Source organism: Leptopilina boulardi, unplaced genomic scaffold (genome assembly GCF_019393585.1).
Source record: "Leptopilina boulardi isolate dan_hultmark-lab unplaced genomic scaffold, ZJU_Lbou_2.1 LbouV2_165, whole genome shotgun sequence".
Lineage (NCBI taxonomy): Eukaryota > Metazoa > Arthropoda > Insecta > Hymenoptera > Figitidae > Leptopilina > Leptopilina boulardi.
In genome coordinates this window covers 3,578,927-3,592,840 of record NW_026137713.1, presented here as the reverse complement: position 1 = coordinate 3,592,840, position 13,914 = coordinate 3,578,927, and the positions used below count along the sequence as shown (strand labels likewise).

At 32.2% G+C, this 13,914-nt stretch overlaps 2 protein-coding genes across 5 annotated transcripts in view; one reads left to right on the top strand and one right to left on the bottom strand.

Annotated features, from left to right (window-relative positions):
* Positions 1-13,914, top strand: part of LOC127277356 (nuclear pore complex protein Nup88) — a 57,957-nt gene that overhangs the window by 27,134 nt on the left and 16,909 nt on the right. The gene's annotated exons all lie outside the window — the stretch shown is intronic.
* On the bottom strand, positions 10,377-13,222 carry LOC127277357 (uncharacterized protein F21D5.5). Of its 3 annotated transcripts, none has more exons than XM_051298447.1 (8): positions 12,983-13,222; positions 12,215-12,687; positions 11,904-12,149; positions 11,752-11,823; positions 11,393-11,674; positions 11,029-11,310; positions 10,905-10,966; positions 10,377-10,792 (listed from the first exon to the last, which is right to left on the bottom strand). In XM_051298447.1, exons 1-8 carry the CDS (start codon positions 13,122-13,124, stop codon positions 10,561-10,563), a joined length of 1,791 nt encoding a protein of 596 aa, XP_051154404.1. In that variant the 5' UTR covers positions 13,125-13,222; the 3' UTR covers positions 10,377-10,560. The 3 variants fall into 3 exon arrangements, with proteins under 3 accessions (XP_051154404.1, XP_051154405.1, XP_051154406.1); XM_051298448.1 differs by having other exon boundaries at positions 10,377-10,684; XM_051298449.1 differs by having other exon boundaries at positions 12,885-13,002.

The following is a 13,914-nucleotide window of genomic DNA, read 5'->3' as shown; positions in this document are numbered from 1 at the left end:
TTGAGATCTCAATAATTACGTCAGTAGCAGAGCGAACAAAATCTGTTCTTGATTCATAGCAGACCGCCGCGTACACAAACTCACCGAACGTCTTTAGCTAATCGGAATTCAATTAAACCATTAGCAACTGAGGTTTGAGGGCTGAGAGACTTTAAGGCCTAATGCGAAGGAAAATCGAACCTATATATAGTCCGGCAAGAACTTGGGGCCAACCCTCTTGAATATTAAAGAGAATCAACAGTCGAGTTAAATTTATATCAGCTCAAAATCAAATATATAATTTTAAAAAAGAGAAATATTAACGCACAAAGTATTTTGTATATTTGGAAAAAAAAAATTACAAATTCTAAAATTTTGTTTATAAAAGTCAAAAATATTAAAAAAATTTTATTAAACAATTTTCCTAAAGAAAAATAAACTATTTCGATATAGGGCGTATCAATATACAAAGCACGAAATTCCAGTGGCAAGGGCAAAGTGGATCGTGTATGTGTCTCTTTATTTGGGGGGTTGATCTGTTGAACACCATACATCATACGTAATACTGAATCCGATTTTGATACAATATACATGTCTCTATTTCTGATGTATATACAGTGGCTATATCAATAGCTTTTCCTTTTTTTTCCCTTTCTCTCTCTCTCTCTAATCCTGTGAGTTATAAGTCATCCTATTTCATTAAGAATGACGAAATAAGTCGGATAAATGGAAAATTCGATCATTTTTCAACAACACGGAATTTGATATCATAACCTAATAATTCTAATTTAATCTTAAGATTATAAATGAAATATATATATTGAATTCTGATGTTATTTCATATATATTTATTTATTCTTTGATGAATGGATTTTCTGTTAATTAAAATATTTGTACCATTTTGATTTAAAACGTTTAGTAATTAAAAAGTTTAGTAATGGTGTATTTGATAATTTTAAATTATTTGTAAAATGACGAAAAAATTATATCCTTCCTTTTCGTAGATAATTTTCAGTATGAAAGTGTGGTTGGGTCATTTGATACGTGTTATCATTCCCTTTTTCTCTCACTCTCTCTCTCTCTCTCTCTCTCTGTCTCATCCATTTCCTACTGCCAATGTATTCCGTTTGTTCGCAATCCGTAACTAATATGCCGTCGAGTGTGACTTGCCTTCATAAGTTCAAAAGGGTGTCTAAGTGCCAAAATCAATAATTTGGTGACGATATACCTTTTGGCGTATATATCGCATTTAATTTTAAGCTAAAGTGCTCGCCACCATCACAAAGGATCAATTTAGCATTTGTCTTTTTGATTTCTCATTTACTGTTTTTTTTTTTTTTGTCCTCGCAAATTTACAATAATTAACGGATTCTTGAAATAAATATTAGATACTGTCTATTCTAAAGAAATATTTTGATATTCGTTCATTTGCCATTGTGTGTATAAATGTCTTTATATATTCTGAAGGATCTGAAAGAAACGTAATATTCTTTCGTCGTAAGGGGGATTCACACACTATAGAGGTGATATCTAGCATTGCAGCTTGCTTTCTTCAGTGTGATACATTGTCGGGGACTTCGTTCCACCTATATTTCACCCTTACACTTGTATATCCCCAGGAACCACGTACGGCAAAATCGAGCATGCACATTGTACGGGCAAGTAAATTGTGAATATGATAATGCGAGCTCACAATCCGATTCGGTATTTCAGCGGCGTTTCTCCGATTGCCCGACCATTTGTTCGAAAAGCTCTTCTCTCCAAGCGACAGCCTGACGAATGGGAGAGATATTCCCTACTCTCTTTCTCTCAATCCCTGTTTTTCTTGAAAACTTTTTTTATATATATATATATTTTATTTCTTTTCACTCTTTCTATCAATTGCTCCAAAATTCGCCGCTTTAAAGAAATTTTTTTCTTAAATATATAACGATTTAAAAAAAAAAAAAAACGATAGTCCATTAATCGAGGGCAAAATTCATACCATTATGTTTTTTTAGATGGCATTTTCCGAGCCATAAAGAATAACGGATATTATACGAAAAATTATTCAGGATAATTTAAATTGATGTATCAATTTCAGACACTTTTTTTTTGGTTAGTTCCTTCTCGATTTCAGAAGAAAGAATGAGTAGTAGTGGTTTTGGTGAGAAAACAAGGATATAAATTATCTACAGATAGGTTCTATAATTTAAATTGCAACCGGGGTCTATCGCGTGAACGAACTCGAAGCGCCGGCATACGCGTCGTAAAATTCAAATCAGCTTCCATTATTCCATCGTTGAAATCACATTTTTTTTTTTATGGATCCCATAAGAAAATTGGTATTCTTATAATCGAAATATTCAATTTCTCTCTTTAAAATTAATCGTTTAATATGAAACTGCTGCTCATGTTAAAAAATTATTTATTATGAAAGTTTTTTTTTTTGTGATATAATACAGGCAACAAGAAAAAAAGAAAGTAGAAAAAACTCGAGTATAGTTATTCGTAATAAATTGAATGTCATTCGTAAACGGGACCTGTGGTTTGAACTCTGTCTTCTACTTGGCTAGTTTTTTGCTATCGGTTATAAATTACCCATTGCGATATTTCTTATTGTTAGCGGGGGGTGCTACCGCGTGTGTCTGAGGGCTTTTGATCGGTTACTCTAGTGTCGCGATCGTTAATCAAAGATAGTCTACTCCATGAAGGGTTTATACCCCCTTTGCTTCTTATAATTTTTTTTTTTCTCTTTCCTGTCTTCTTTTATTAATCTCTTAATTATCCCAATATAATAAATTTTTCCATTTTTTCGCAGAAAACTAATCAGAATTCGTAAAAATTATGAGAAAAAATATAATTAATTTTGAAAAATTTATATTTCAAATCTGTTATAATGAGAGAAAAGTGAGGGGGGGGGGAGAGAGACGATTACTGGATGGTGACTTCTCACCACGAGGAATGCTTTTCACATGTTGTGTATCAAAGGAGTGTAATAACGTTACAAATAACCACTTTACGTGCCAGGTGATGTAGGAGCATTCCAACGCCGGAACATTACGGCTAATGTCTAACGTCAATTCTCCTAGACACTATACACGCCCTCACTTAACATTTACATCCAAATCCTCGAATAACGTGTTTATATATTATCACATCACCCCAAAAATAATTTAAACTGTTCCTTGAAAATTTAATAGAAAAAAATTAATAACTTGTGCGTGGAAATTTTTAAAAAAGAATATTAATGGAAATAATTTTACATTAATTAATGAGAGGATTTATTTTCAATATATATATATATATGAAAGTTAAAAAATAAAATCTAAGCGAACTTACAAAAGGACGTTTCTAGTTTTGAAGGAACTTCTCGAGATATCTTACAATTAAAGTAAAATCCATTAAGGCATGCTGGTAACGCGCGAACCACAAACACCCCACGCACAAAACAGTGTATATATATAGTGGGGAAGAGAAATTTAGAACGAGAAATTCAAGTTACGAATAACCTATCTAAAGTCACTACCCCTCTATACCCCTGGAAAAGTAATACTAAGAGTTCGTGGTGGCTTCTAGGTCCTTCGTTACTTACGAGAACTTACGAGATACTTCTCCCAAAGCTCTTGGGATAGTAAGGAAAGATTTTAACATTTGTTATATAAAAAAATTCACATTTCAAATCATAACCCAAAAATTAGTTTTATTCTGATTTTAACTTTTTTGCAAAAACAACTAGATTATTATGTATGGAATGTCTGTTTTAATGAATAATTTCAGGAGTGTTTTATTAATGGTTGATAACTATTTTGGTGCGCATTGGATCATACTATATCAGCAGTGTTAATAGAAAAAACCCAATAATAAATATTTTGACACATTTGTCAATTTCTACAAGATCGGTTGGCTTTATTTAGCTCACTTAATAGGAAAAACCCAATAATAAATATTTTGACACATTTGTCAGTTTCTACAATATCGGTTTAGCTTTATTTAGCTCACCGTTTGTAGGTCCTTATGTAGGATAAGCAAAACACCTGTAAAAATGACATTAGATTATCTTAGAATAGTTGAGGTTGCTCTCCCTAATGACTAATTTTTTTAATTAAAAAAAACATTTTGACGAAAAGAAATTTATAATACCTTATGATTAAATTCGCGTGACCTTCCTTATAAAATCGTAATTGTCACATATTAGTCGTAAAATCTCATAATTTAAATTTGAATTATTTATTATTATTCTAAATTTTAGTAAAAGCATATCGAGAAACATAATACTAACCCGAGGGCGGGAAAATATATGAGGTGGGGGTCATAGAGAAAAGGCAGGCAGGTACTTGTTTCGTGAATGAGATTTAGTTTGATAATAAGATCCGCCCTGCGAGAAAGAGAGGATGAGAGAAGGAGAGAATGTCGACTTGGTAGGAGAACTGAGATACGACATTCGTGCTGTGGTTTTAACTCTTGGTTATATCCGTAGTTATGAAACTGCAGGATTCAAGGAACCTCTCTAACCCGCATGAGAAGGAGGGTTGCCTCCTCGAAACGTAAACTTAGGTCTTTATACTCTTCCCAAAAAAAACAACCCTCCCCCCCCCAAAAAAAAGGGGAAAGAAACAAATTATCTCCAAAGTTCACTCTGTAAAAATCTCAATCAAAATATCTTGATATACAGAAGAAAAAATTTTTATATCCATGAATCTCATGCTGTTTTAGTAGCGGACTGTAAAGAAAATTGTTTTTGAAAAATTAATACATTGCTAGTCTTGTGGTGGGTGAATTCGCATGCGTTAAAAGTCGCATGTGGCAGAGAGATGGCGTACAACAGTGAAATTGGAGAAGGGGGTGGAATTTTTCTTTTTTTTTTTGCCAGGAGTGGGAACTCAAGAGAAGCCGCGACGAATAAAAGGGAAATGTATGGAAGGAAAGATCTAATTTGTTCTTGTCCGTGGCTGCTTTCGCGAATGTGGGGGAGGGGGCCAAAATTAATATTCATAAGCGTCCAGAGAGGTCCCGAGGGCGGGGTCAACTTACATGTATCTTTCGCTACTGACCCGAACCCCTATCCGTCCCACCCCTTACTCTCTTAACCAGCTCCGTGATAACGGTCGGGAATTAAAATACTGCCCACAGGTTTTAACCCTTCTTCGTTCGGTTGCCATCACGTCCAGCATTATTCTCTTTTGTTTCATTTCTTCCTCCTCCTCCTCCCCCCCGCCTTTCTGGTTTTTGCAATTCAAAAGAACCCAGAGAAAAATTTCTTCACAATTTACAGAATTTTTATAATCTAATTGAAACATTTTTAAAATAAAGTCAACCGTTAAGCGAGTGTCCATCTTTGATAACCTTATACTATGAATTTTATATACGAAAAGGGGAAAATGAAAAATGTGAAAGATAAAACAATATTTAGAATAATGTTTTAGTTTAATTTTAAGTTTATCAATTATAGTAATTGTGATGTAAAATATTTTTTTTTTGGTATAGATCTTGAGAACTAAGATAAAAAATATATGGAAGATATCCGGTAAGGGAGGGTTTTGGTATACCACTTCCGGCGGTACACAATTAGCCCTGGAGCATTAATCCTGAAGCAACGGCAGTTACTCGACAGGATATTATAGCCGAGCTAGCCGTAACAATAAGGATTATGCGGGAAAACGCTTCGATAGCGATTCTAATACTCTCTCTCTCTCTCAACCCCCTCACCCATATTCTCGAAAACCTCCCCTCTTTTCCTGTGGGGACCAACATCTTCTAAGGGTAAACGGGCCATGGACCGACTTAACTTGGCTGGCAATAATAAAATGATATAGGAGGCGAAATATGCATTTAAATTATCGCCCCGCGATAATAATTTGCATACCACCGCGGCCAACACCCACTCGGCACTTCGATGGTGTGGCCCCGTTCGCTTAGTTTAGCCCCGTTTAATTTAAATAATACTTCTCCGCCACTACACCGCCTAAAGATATACATAAAATCGCCATAACATTGTAAATTATAACTGATACGACTTATTCGCATATAGTAGCAAAACTTCAAGTACCTTTAGCATCTAGATTATCAAGTCTCATGAAGCTTTAGCAACATTTTTTTTTCAAATTTTTCTCACTGTCGAAGAACGCAAAAAAAGGAAAATTCACGATAAATTTATAAGAGTCATAAATTTCATTCAAGTTATTACATGACAAGTTATTACATTTAATATAGAAACGAAAGTGGAAAATAGAAGCACTTTTGGATGGTTATAGAGAAATATTTGAAATAAGAATAAATTAATAATTCCCGCTTTTGTGGATCGAAAGGAAAACTGGAATTCTATGTTAATCAAATGGGTGCTCGTCTGACTGACACCGACCGTTCGTCTCCGTTTATGACCATTTACAATCGGCGGTTTCGACGCCGGGCACACACACTTATGATGAGAGGGGAGGAGGTTACGTGCCGAGGCCAAGGATCTACGTTATTATTTTATTAAGCCATATAATATATAGAGAAGCGGTCGAGATATTTGAATGTCCTCTATGGGAATGAGAGTGTGTTCTCCTACCCCCCTTGGAGTACCCACGCGGTCTACATATAGACACCCTATTGCGCTGCCACCACGCAATTCCGCGAAGTATGCAGATCTAAGAATTCAAATGGCCGCTCCATAGCGACCGTAAAATGGCGGACAATCGCGCTCGTAAACCACTATATTAAAATTCTATATCATCACGACGTGCACGCCTCTATTCTGGTATTATCTCATCGTCTCTCTTTCACTCTCTTTCTCTTTTGTGTCTTTACAATGTATATATGGAAGAGAAGAGCTTTGAAGTGAAATACTCACGGTCACTCTCAACATACTTTTACGAGATATGTGTTAGCCCTCAAGTCACAGGTAAAGTGACGTGACTCCACAGCATCTAAACTTGCAGCAGCAATATTCCGCAATGTTGATAATATTAACGCAAAAGTTTAGATGAATTTAGAATTAGCTATAAGATAGAATTTAGCTTCAACTTCTTCAAAAAATAAGGAGTGTTTTATTAATAGTTGATAATTATTTTGGTGCGCATTGGATCATACTATATCAGCAGTATTAATTAGGAAAAACCCAATAATAAAATTTTGACACATTTGTCAATTTCTACAACATCGGTTAGCTTTATTTAGCTCACTGAATAGGAAAAACCCAATAATAAATATTTTGACACATTTGTCAGTTTCTACAAGATCGGTTTGGCTTTATTTAGCTCACCGTTTGTAGGTCCTTATGTAGGACTGTAAAAATTACTTGAATTAGATTATCTTAAAATAAAAAAAAGGTTCTTTTTTAGTTAAAGAAAATAAAGCAATATTTTTGATGAAAAGAAATGGGCGCGGTTTATAATACCTTATGCCTTGCACATGATTAAATTCGCGTGAGTTTAGAAATTTGCGATCCCCTGTGACTGCTAGAAGCTTACGTAATAATATAATTAATTAAGTAATTAATGAGACCGAGAGCGCGCGCCTCTCAGTAGGTGAATCCCAATAAACCATCCAGTAATATTCGCACCTCATTTATAGCATGTGGCACAAAATCCCCCAAGGATTTATTTCCTTTACAATTATTTCAAAACAGATTCACAAAACATTATAATAACCACCTATATATCTATAATTATATATGATATGAAAATGTACTATATTATCAAATCACAATTGATTTCAGTTAATTTATATCTTGTCAAGAGCAATAGGTTTAGTAACTTTGAGATAGGATATAAAAATTTTTTATAGGTTTAAAATTTAACCTTTTTTAAAAAAGTTTCAAAATCTCTTAAGTTATAAAGAATTATGAAAAGATAAATTTTGTTTGCAATTATATTTTTGGAGAGTTGAACCTAGACAATATCTCTAATACGATAATTCATATATGAATTCCCAGCGTTCGACCTCGCATTCTTGTCATCATGGACTTTTATTTGGTGAATACTCGCATTAGTATCCAGGGATTCATAAAGCGACCGTGAAATATCGCAGCAAAAGTAAGTTACGTCGTTTAGTATGATTTGAGCCAGGCTAATGTACTTTAATAACGTATTTTACGTTGGTCAGACACTCGCGGCCTACTACCACTACTGAACAGAGAGAAAGATAGAGCAGTTGTGAATGGCTGCTTGGAGAATGGAAAAGGTTACAAGGGATGTGGTGGATTGGGTGTGCTTGCCTTCCCAATTGGGACATTTTCGGTCACATTAAATACATAATTCGGACTAGAGCTTAATCTCGCGTTCGTACACACATTTATAAGTATTTTAAATGCGGTACAGTCTCGATGCACTAACTTCCAACAGTATTATCTTTATATAACTAGTGATTTAATATTTTAAAAATTAATTTAAAAAATTAAAAAGTTGTATAATTGAAATAAAATAATAACAATAATATCAGATATTATATATCAGTTAATAAAGTGACTGTCGTCGAATGACAATTGAATTTTATATTAATGTTCGAGGCTGCACCCATGGTGTTGTCGACTACGATCATTCGTTTAATCAAACTGTATATAGCCTAATATGATTACTTACTGCGCATTCGCGTTATTCCATACACGCGGGACATGATTCAACAATTCCCAAACCTAATTCCGTTATGGGCACTTTCCTTTCCCCTTCCTTTTTGTCACATCAACTGACCGGACTTATACTCCACCCTTCAATTGTAAAAAAAAATTCAATTTTTTTTTTCTCGTTACACTCAATCTTTTTTGCACTCGACTTTTTATCGTAAAAAAAAACAACTTTTAATCAAAAAAAGAGAAAATTTGAATTTACAAATTTTAACTATGGTTGGACTAAAGTTAGGTACTGAATGGTTTACAGGGATGCAAATTTGCATTGAACGAAATGAGACGATGTTAGAGAGAAAGCATTTCAGTCTAAAGTTAATAGCTTTCCAACGATTTCGCGCCCCTGTTAGCCCTTATATTTATTAATTTTATATTTTCAAAATGATAAAAAAAATATGTTTCTTACCAAATGTCCATTGCGCACACCAGAATGGTTGATACTATAACACTGCACACCTAAAACAAATTAAAACTAAAGTTGAATTTTAACTGTAAATAAATAATTTAAAAAAAAATTTTTTGTTAGTTTTATAATGCAACAAAATTCACGTGACAGAAGTGAAGCGATTACTTTATTTTAATAATTTGAAAAACACTTTTACAACTGTAAAATTATTTTTGTGTGTAAAATAAATATTTTTTCAAAATTAGTGCGGTAAAAGAGGATTTCTATTACTCGAGGGAAAACCAATAGTTCCTCTCTTTCTCTCTCGGCATGTAGTATATAGGAAGGAGTCAGGCTACTGCCAGGGGGTTATAGGGCATAATTTAGTGGACAGTTTGATATACAAACAATCTTTAATGAAATTCTTGGTGTTCATTAATAACGCATTACAGGCTCGCGAGCGGCGCCGGCGACGACACCCCTTTATATTCACGATCCTAACCCATCCTCGCACCATACCATATAAACCCACTTGCAACTTCCATTCACTGTGTCTCACATATATACATACATACCATAAAAACAGTTTCAAATTCTAAAAGTCAATCTTTAAAAAAGGATAACAAAAACCAATTATAATCAAATAAATAAATTATTAATCAATTCTAATAACATATCTGTTTTCCCCTGCCGTGGCTTTATTTACAATTCCAAGTGTGATGATAACTACGTTAATTACTATTATGATTACCATCGCGTGTTTCCTGGGATTGTTCTCATTATACGATTTGCTATTCTATTATTATCTATGACTGTTTCCACTAATGGGAACAATATTCTGGTTTTGGGGAAAATTCGTGAAATATCATAACCACATCATATCAAGACACGAGTTCTAATGGCTTTTATACGTGCGTGAGCGAGAAAATTGTGAGTACTAAGGTTGATGAATGGCAATATAACGAATGTATGCTTAAAATTTATACACACAGAGTTATATTGTCATGGAATGCGAAAATGGGAGAGGGTGTTGACTAATAATAACGGCTGATGCTCAGGCTGTATAATTTTCTAACACCTCTTGTGACCCCCTGCCCCCCCCCCCCACCCTTAGATTATCCAAAGAGCTCGCTCGCGCTACTTGACAGCAACCTTAATATGGACAAATGCTGGACTATATCTCAGAAGAACGTATAACGCGAGTTTGCTTTGCATTATTTCACTAACGTCCTCCACATTTGCTACATTTATGTACATTATACCATCCCTTATACCATTACACATATATATATATGTATGTAAAAAGACATTCCTCTTACTCTAACATTTTGAATAATTTGTTTCAACTTCCTAAGACAAAGGATCAACATTCAATTTTATTTTTCAACAAAAATGATTTTTAAGGAAACCCAAATCAATTACGAAAAATTTTGATAAAAAAAATTATTTATTATAACCACTCTTTTGAAAAGAGAAATTACAATCACACAATTACAATAATTAACAAAAAATTCGTAACTATTTTTCGACGTCGTTTTTGAAATTTTAAAACAGTAAATTTTTTTTATATATATGACAAATGATTTGAAAATAAAAAGAAAAAATTGTAAAATCAATTTTCAAGTAAATACATTTCGTAAAGTTTTCGATGCTCATCCGATTGGAATTTTGGAACAAAATTAATTTTCACCACTTCTGTGAATCCTTCATCCAAATTAGGGAGTTTGAAGTTTTTTCTGTAAGGTTGAAGATTTGAGATGAAGTAGGTATGTAGCCGAAGACACAGAAGTAGCAGGAGTTTCACAAATCTTATGCAACGCCAGGCCAACTTCGATTCGATGTTACTGATGAGAAATGATATTCGGTAATCACTGAATTTCATTTACTAACCAGCATTTAAAATCGAATTTTTGGGATTTGAATAAAAAAAAAAAAAACAAAAAAAAAATTACTTACGTGTAAGAATTTATAATAATATCGCTAATTTTTTCATGCGTCGGATCAGTTAAACAGCGAAACTGCAAAAATATAGAAATATTAATAAATATTTATTATTTTTTTCTGCTTATTAAAATCAAACCTTATTGTTATGTTTCGTGTGTTCCTTATTAACTGCCATTACAAAACATCTTACTGGAACTTTACGCTTTTTACCCACATCTACATATCTTTGCCTTGAAATTTCATCTGGATTTGTATTATCAACAACAACTCTTTTCCCTTGAATCAATGCTTTTTCCGTTTCAGCGACACATTTTTGCCAACTACCCAATGTATCTCTATTTACATAAGTATAATCAGTCAGATAAGTTTTGACAAAATGAGATTTTCCTGAACCAGGACATCCAACCATGACAATAATCTATATTTTTTTTTTTTTTGCAAGAAACAAAAATCATTTAGAATATTTTAAGTGATTAAGTGTTAAAATTAAAATTTAATACCTCCTGTTCTTTTGATGTAATATTTGCATTTGGTGGATCGCAAATATGTATTTTTTTATTAACCTCCTCTTTTGGATGAAAAATTGGTGGATTATAAACAGATGGCTTATGTCCAAGAAAATGTTCCTCGGGTGTATAAAATTTTAATCCTAAATTCATAGCCAATAATCGATCAGCAAGAGAATGATCTTTCTTTCTTTTTAAATCTTTATGAGCTGGTCGACCAGCAGCATCACCCACAAATAGTGATTGTTCTTTATTTATTTTCACGTCATCATTTTTCTAAAGTATTTTACAAAAAATTATTTATATAAAGTGAATTTTTTTTTTTTGTTATTATTTAAATTTTTATTACATACTTCGTTCGATAAAAGTTCCCACATTCCAGTACATGGTTTTCTAAAACGACTGTATCCAACAGCGATAAAAACCTTTTAAAGAAAATACAATTTAAAAAAAAAAAAACAATGAAATTCTATTATTCTAAAAATTAATTTCTATTAATCTGCACCTGAATTGGAGTTCCTATTTTTTGAACGATTCTCTCGATTTTCAACTTAAAATCACTGACTTTTATTTTACCCGTTCCTAAACTTGCTTGATTTGTAAAAATTATAATTTTAAAACCATCTGCATGTAATTTTTTAATTTTATTCGGAACCTCATGATGCCATAGTTGCCAATCATTTGCATCTTTTGGAAATTCAAGTCCCGATTTAGTTTTTATTAATGTTTTATCCATATCATATGCGGCAATCTTTAAAATAAATGTACTTTTAAATAAAACGTAAAAAAATTTAAAAAAAAAAAAAGAAAACTTACTTTAGAACGACCTTCAAGTCCTTTACTGCTAAAAACTAAACATGTTCCTTTACCAAATTCTTCCCATATTTCATTATCTGTTGATTTCGATGATTCTAATGGCATTTCTGTTGTTAAATTTTTTTTCGATTCTAATAAATAATTATCTTGACTATCCAATGAACTACCTATATTTAAACTATCATCATTACTATCAAAACTATATTCTTTTTTTATTTTTTTATCTTTTAAACAATTTTCTACATCTGTTTCGTGTACACGTTTTTTTTCATTTGGAACAAAAATTCCACGCACTGGCGGTGGATTAAATTCAATTAAATATGGATATTTTCCATATAAAATTTCCAAACGATCATTATGTTGTGCTACAATTTTTACATTTTTTTCCGTTTTAAATCCATTTAAACCAGAAGAATGTGTTCCAATTTGTTGTACAAAAACTCTTTGATCAGCATAATTGGCGAAGAGTCTTACTGATAAGATAAAAACAAAAAAAAAAAAATCAATTATAACAAAATTGAAATTAAAAACTAAAATCCAAACATTAAATTTAAAAAAAACTCAAAAAATTTCTCACTACTAAAACTGTACATTTAAAGGTTATGTTTCTGATGAATTTTGAAAAAAAAGCAAAAAATTGCAAACAAAAATTATCAAATAGAATGCTTACCAATGTGAAAAAAACGTGTGAGTAAAATTTTCATTTTAATTATTATTATTATTATTTGTTTTGATAGAAAGAGAAAGTTGTGCAATATTGAAACTAACCTTGGCGTCTAGAACACTTTGTGTCTGTAATTTTTGTTTCAATATTTCGTCCCACAAATACTTCTTTATTATCTGGCAAGAAAATTGAATTCGCTGAATCATCTTCTTTATATATGTAACATGTTTTAATCTCAGTGCCCATTTTATTCACAAAGAAAATTTTTGTTATAACAAAAAATATATAGAGTGAAATCGTAACCTAAAGATTTAACACACGATGACGTGAGAATTGTAAACGTTGAATATACGCATGCGTTGAGACAGCTGACTTACCGAGAGAGAGAGAGAGATCTTTCTATATAGTACTACTCCTATATATATATGTATATAGTCTGCTATACGGACACGTGCTAAAACATTTCTCTCATTGATCAATAAGAAAAAATTTTCCTAAGAATTCGCGATTAAAAATTATATTAAGTTCAAAGAAATATATTTTTTTTTAAATTAAATAAATATTTACTTGAACTAAATATAGTACTCTCTAAATCTGAATTAGTAAAAATGTTTACTAATTTAAATTAGTGACTCACTTTTTGCTTTAAAATTAGTGAAAAGTTACTAATAATTAGTAAAATTTTACTAATTGAGAAGCAAAAAGTGAGTTACTAATTGGAATTAGTGAACATTTTTATTAATTCAGATTTAGAGAGTAAATATGATTCGATTATTTAAATGAAATAATTTTTTAAAAATTCAATTTGTTCCTTAATATTATTGACTTTTTGCCAAAATTATAGTCATTATTGGCACTTAAAAGATGGAAAGGAATTTAAAATAAAAAGTGATCCCACTTTTTTCGTATTATCCATACTCTGAGCATTAAAAATGAAAAGGATCGCGCGAAGAAAACAGCGGATTTTAAAGAGCGTGACAAGGCTCAAGATGTCTATCTGTCTGGTACTTAGCGAGGAAGCACGGAGCGAAAATGG

Coding starts and splice junctions, on each gene's coding strand:
- LOC127277357 (XM_051298447.1), bottom strand. CDS start 13,124: ATGGGCACTGAGATTAAAACATGTTACATATATAAAGAAGATGATTCA. Junction 11,675..11,751: donor GGGAACTTTTATCGAACGAA/GTATGTAATAAA, acceptor AAAATACTTTAG/AAAAATGATGACGTGAAAAT. Junction 10,793..10,904: donor ATTATTATAAATTCTTACAC/GTAAGTAATTTT, acceptor ATTTCTCATCAG/TAACATCGAATCGAAGTTGG.